Source organism: Pipistrellus hanaki (assembly GCF_964339955.1).
Source record: "Pipistrellus hanaki genome assembly, chromosome: 9".
Lineage (NCBI taxonomy): Eukaryota > Metazoa > Chordata > Mammalia > Chiroptera > Vespertilionidae > Pipistrellus > Pipistrellus hanaki.
The window spans coordinates 75,805,484-75,810,673 of record NC_140511.1 but is presented as its reverse complement, the minus strand read 5'-3'; the positions used below and the strand labels follow the sequence as shown (position 1 = coordinate 75,810,673).

The 5,190-nt window shown below is 67.6% G+C and overlaps 1 protein-coding gene across 1 annotated transcript; it reads left to right on the top strand.

The window, feature by feature from the left end:
* The first annotated feature begins 640 nt into the window (after positions 1-640).
* Positions 641-4,652, top strand: GAL (galanin and GMAP prepropeptide). Its single transcript, XM_084893563.1, has 6 exons — positions 641-838; positions 1,243-1,314; positions 1,755-1,809; positions 3,314-3,403; positions 3,670-3,750; positions 4,423-4,652. The coding sequence occupies exons 2-6, from the start codon at positions 1,243-1,245 to the stop codon at positions 4,533-4,535; spliced, it is 411 nt and encodes a 136-aa protein (XP_084749689.1). The 5' UTR covers positions 641-838; the 3' UTR covers positions 4,536-4,652.
* The last annotated feature ends 538 nt before the right edge of the window (positions 4,653-5,190 follow it).

Sequence of the window (5,190 nt, the reverse complement as noted above, 5' to 3'; positions counted from 1 at the left end):
CTGACCCGCTCAGAGCAGCTGTGCCCTGACCCCGAGTCAGCGGGAGAGCATTGGCAGGGACCCATTCTAAGCCGGCAGTGCCCATGGGAAGGGGGGGCACCCACAGCTCCAGGTGGGCACGGACTCCTGGGCCCAACAGCCCAACAGCCCTGGCTGATTTGCCCCCTTTTGGCAAAGTATGGCACTGAAGTCATAGGGCACCCAGGGGTGGAAAAGCTGGGTGCCAGTCAGCAGATGGGTGCCCCAGGCTGTCGGGCCGGCCTGCTTTGGCTGAGGGGTGGGAGGGGTGGTCCCGGGGTGTCTGGCGGAGCTCCTGGCCTCCCTGGCAGGGGGCGCTGTGCTGGGCTGGGGGCTTCGCTGTCCCCAGGACCAGGATCCTGGTATGGGGCGGGGCTCCCCCCCACAGCAGGGACCCGGTGTTTGTGGGGGCTGCTCAGGCTCCCCATTCACCGCGATACCCCCCTCCCCCCCCTCCCCCCCCCCCCCCCCCCACCATGCGGAGTCCCGCGCGGCTCCCGGAAGCACGGAGCCCCAGCCGCGTGCGGGCACCCCGCCCCCGGGGACTCGCAGGAGGCGGGACCTGCGCTCTGACGCGGCCGCGGCCCCGGAGCCGCATAAATAGCAGCAGCGGCTCCGGGCGGACACGTCGAGGGAACCGAACCTGCCGCCGCACTCCTCCTCCGCATCCCGAGCCGTGCCATGCGCTGAGCGCCCGGTCCGACCCGACTGGACCCGGCCCGGCCCGGCCCAACCGGACCCGACCGAACCGACCCGACCGGACGCCCGGACCCGCTGACACCCGCCCGGACACTGACGCCCGGGACCCCCGCTGCTCAAGGTACCGCGCGCCCCTCTCCGCGATCTGGCCGTGGACGCACCCGAGGGCGCGGCGCCTCTGCCCGGCCCCGGCCCCTGTTCCCTGTCCCCGGCCCCCGGCCCCCGGCCCCCGGCCCCCGTGCTCCGTGCCCCGTTCCCTGTCCCTTGTCCCCGGCCCCCGGCCCCCGGCCCCCGTGCTCCGTCCCGTTCCCTGTCCCTTGTCCCCTGTCCCCGGCCCCCGGCCCCCGTGCTCCGTCCCGTTCCCTGTCCCCTGTCCCCGGCCCCCGGCCCCCGGCCCCCGTGCTCCGTCCCGTTCCCTGTCCCTTGTCCGGGGGCGCAAACCCTGGGTCCTCGGCCCCCTTCACCCTCCGTCCTCCCGGGTCGGGTCCGAGCCCCACGTGCCTGCGCCGCCGCCTTCCCTTGCAGATGCCCCGAGGCGGCGCCCTCCTGCTCGCCTCCCTGCTCCTCGCCGCCCTGCCGGCCGCCCGCGGGTCCCCGGTAAGTGCGGGTCCGGTAAGTGCGGGCGGCGCCCTCAGCACGTTGCACCAGAACCACAGAACCGGACCGGGCGGAGCGGGCGCTTTGGGCCGGTGCGGGATGGAGAAGGGGGACGGGGGAGGGGACGCTCCCGCCTGGTGCGTGGACAGCCTGCGGGAGGCGGGGAGCGTGGGCCACGGGCTGCGGCTTCACTCGGAGGGGCCGTCCCTGTGGAGCGGGTCCTCGCATCACCGAGAAGCGAGAGCAGCGAGCGGCGCCGGCTGAGGCTGCTCCCCGGGGGCCCTAGAAGCCGCCCTCCCCACAGTGCACATGCATGGCAATGCCCAGGTTCCACGGGAAAGCCGGGCCTCATTGGGAGAGGAACCAGCGGCATCTGTAACGGGGCCCAGTCCATGCAGGCCGGCACAGCCCGGCCACCTGACCCCCTCTCTCCCTCGAAGGTGAAGGAGAAGAGGGGCTGGACCCTGAACAGCGCCGGCTACCTTCTGGGCCCACGTAAGTGACAGTCACACACCCTCAGGGCAGACACTGAACCTGCCCTCCTGCGGCCACGTGTGCTAGTCCTGCTGCTTCCGAGCTGCCGGGCGCCATCCCTCTGACCGTGGCCGGTCCCGTTCGCAGACACAGGGAGGGCATCCCCGAGGCTTCGGGGATGGGGTCCCATTAGGTTAGCGGCATTTGCCCTCTTTGTGGCACATCAACCTCCCTGAAGCCACACCCCTTTCTCCCCCTCCTGCAGTGATGCTCCCTCCCTCCCCTACAATCTAAGGCCTGGAGGGGCTCAGCCCCGCCCTGACCCCACTGCCCTCCCCCAGTCTTGAGGCGCCTGACTCTGCCTTGAACCCTGACCACCCCGCAGCCCTTGGCACTCCCCCCCCCCCAATCTCCTGCCTTCTCCCTTTTGCCCACATTCCTCAGGGCTGCCTCCGCCCGCCCGTGAGCTGTCTTGGTCCTTAATCCTGGAGTCCAGTACACACTTTCTCCTGCTCAGACGGTTTATCCATCACCGGGGCCCTGAGAGCCCAGCACTGAGGACACACTAGGTGGGCCCAGGCAGGACCCACGCTCTCCTGCACCCTTCCCACCCCTGAGCTCTCTCCCCAGAGAGCACCGCGTCTCAGGGTGCTCCTGGCCCCAAAACTGGAGGGACTGTCAGCAAAAAGGCCCCTTGGGAATGCCGACAGCATGTCGAGAAGACTTTCCCCCTGCATTGGGACACACCCTTTTCCGCTGAGAAGGTGTAAGTCTGCCGAGTGGACCCCCGGGAGCCGGCACGCAGCGGCTCCTTGAGGGAAGTCCTTACCGCTTACGGTCTGGCCTGGACCTCCACCGCCCACGCAGACACAGCGGGAAGAGCCCGTCCGCAGACACCCAGCCGCCCCCCGGCCCAGCTCACTCGTCGCCCTTCGCATCTCGTGCCAGGAGCTCTGTCTCGGGAAAACGAGCTAATTTTCATTCATCCACCAGGCCCAGCAGCCGGAGACCCCGAGCCGCCCCCCGCCCTCCCCCCGCTTCGCCTTTATCTCCTAAGTCGCCCCAATCCAGCCCCTTTTCACCCCAGGCTCTTGGTTTAGAGCCTCATCCTTCTTCCAATGGCTCCCTAAGGGAGCTCTCAAGCAGCACACCACCCAGTGCACACAGCCACCCAGCCCACCCCACCCCAAGCATGTCTGTCTGTCTGACTCTCCCCTCCCACCTCCCTCTCTCCCTGGCTCCAGTCCATCTCCCGCACAGCTGCCAGAGTGGTCTTTGAGAAACAGGAAGATTTCGGTACCTCCCTCGTTTTCAGAAACATGGGCCCCGGTCACGGCCAGCACCCCTGGAGCCTCGTGCTCCCCGCTGCCAGGCCTGTGAGCCCTGTGGAGCCCAGCACCAGGCCCCCCTCCTCCCTCCTGTGGTCCCCACGCGGGATGCAGGGCTCGCCGGGTCCTGGGCGGGGAGCGGACGGGGAGGGTGCGAGTACAGTGACGACCCTCGGGCTGTCCGCTCGGCTCTGCAGATGCCGTCGACAACCACAGGTCATTCAATGACAAGCACGGCGGCCTTGCTGGCAAGCGGGACCTGCGGCCTGAGGACGGCGCGGGGGCAGGTGAGGGAACTGGGTCCCGGGGCCCCGAGGCGCCCCACTGCCCACCTCTGGGCGCACAGGGCAGAGGTCCGAGCCGGGCCGGCCACATCTGTCCTCTGCTGGAAACAGAAGCAGCGACACTGGGAGATGTGGGGGCAGAGAGCCCTCTAGACTCGGGGCCTCCAGGAGAGGGGCCCCCGAGATGGGTTACAGAGATGCTGGGGTTCATGACCTCGGGCTGCCCAGAGCTCCTGTGTAAGTCGTCAATGTCAATCACTTGTTTCTAGGCGACTTTGAGCGGCCGCTGCCAGTGGGCGATGATGATGTGCGGAAGATAATGGAGTTTCTGACGTTCCTGCATCTCAGAGGTCAGTGAACGGGGCCTCCTAGAGGCCAGCCCTTACGCGGAAAGCCTTCCGGATCTCTGCAGGGACCGACCCCACGCCTGCCGGCTGGAGGGACAGCCCGGGGACTGGGCTTGCTGCCGGTCCCACATGGTCCCTGCAAAGGGTCATCGGACCTACTGCTCCCAGAGGGGTGGGCGGAGTGGGGGGGGCTCAGGATTCAGTCCACTCCGTGCACCATTGACTGGCCACCGCCGCCGCCCTGTCCGGCCGAAGTGCCCGCCGGCCCCGCCCCTCACGGGCGTCTGAGGCCAGGTGGTCAGCCTGAGGTCCGGGCTCTCCTTGCTGCGTTATGCATGGCCCTCGGCCCTGGACGTCCTGCAGGGGCTGCAGGCGGTGAGGCTCCCCTGCCCATTTCTACCCCGGCTCTGCTGCCTGTCTTCACGCTGGCCATCCGTTCCACAGGGAGGCCGGCCTTCGCCAGCAGCCTCCCAGGCGGAGCCGCCGCGGGAGCCGGCGCTCTGAGCTAGCCGTGCTGGGGGCGGGGCCGGGAGACGGACGCTGTGAGGCTCAGGGAGCCGGTGGTGGTCACTGTCTGTGATGAGAGAGTCCAGCTGGCCCTGCCTGTGCTCTGTGGGCTGTGATGTCCTGGTGCGGACGGCAGGGGCTCAGCGCTCAGTGTCCGTCCCTTTGCAGAGGCCGGGGCCCTGGTGCCCATGCTCCCCTCGGCCGCGTCCTGGGAAGACACGGAGCTGCCAGCCCGGAGGGAGCCGGGCCGGGCCTTCCCGCCCCAGGAAGCCAGACTCTGAGCCGATGGTGAGCTTTCGGCTCCCGAGGAAACCAGCCCCTCCGCCCTGTGAAGCTGTTGTAATTTAAGATTCCCCTCGGCAATCATTCTAGTGGCAAAATAAAAACCAGCAAGTATTTCCGTGTCTTTCTTCCTTGGCCTGTCTGTCACCACCACCAGAGTGCTTTACGACAAGTGGAGCCCTGGCCGGGTGGCTCAGTGGGTGGAGTGTTGTCCCCTACACCAAAGGTGGCGAATTCAATTCCCAGTCAGGGCACCTACCCAGGCTTGGGTTTGGTCCCTGGTCAGGGTGCCTACAGGAGGCACTGATCAATGTCTCTCTCTCCCTTCCTGTGTCAAAAAATAAATTAAAAAACATGTCCGCGGTGAGGATTTAAAAAGATGAAAAAAGATGAAGCTGGATTGTAGTGCCGTGTGTCAGGTCAGTGCACACTAAGCCGAGTCAGACACACTGACGGGGAGACCGGTCCTGGGCCAGCAGGGCCCGGAATGGAAAGGCGTGTGGTCCAGGTGGAAGGGTGATTGTCCCGAGGAGCTGTGCCCGTCCGGGTGCGGGAAGCCAGCACCCGGCAGCGGCTCCGAGGACCAGCGGCGACGGGCATCCGAGCAGGGGGCAGTCACATGTGAAGGCCAGGGGAACACGTGACGGGGAAGCC

Excerpts from the sequence above, each read along its gene's own strand:
- GAL (XM_084893563.1), top strand. The coding sequence starts at position 1,243 with ATGCCCCGAGGCGGCGCCCTCCTGCTCGCCTCCCTGCTCCTCGCCGCC. Across the intron at positions 3,404-3,669 it reads TGAGGACGGCGCGGGGGCAG|GCGACTTTGAGCGGCCGCTG; the intron begins GTGAGGGAACTG and ends ACTTGTTTCTAG. Across the intron at positions 3,751-4,422 it reads GACGTTCCTGCATCTCAGAG|AGGCCGGGGCCCTGGTGCCC; the intron begins GTCAGTGAACGG and ends GTCCCTTTGCAG.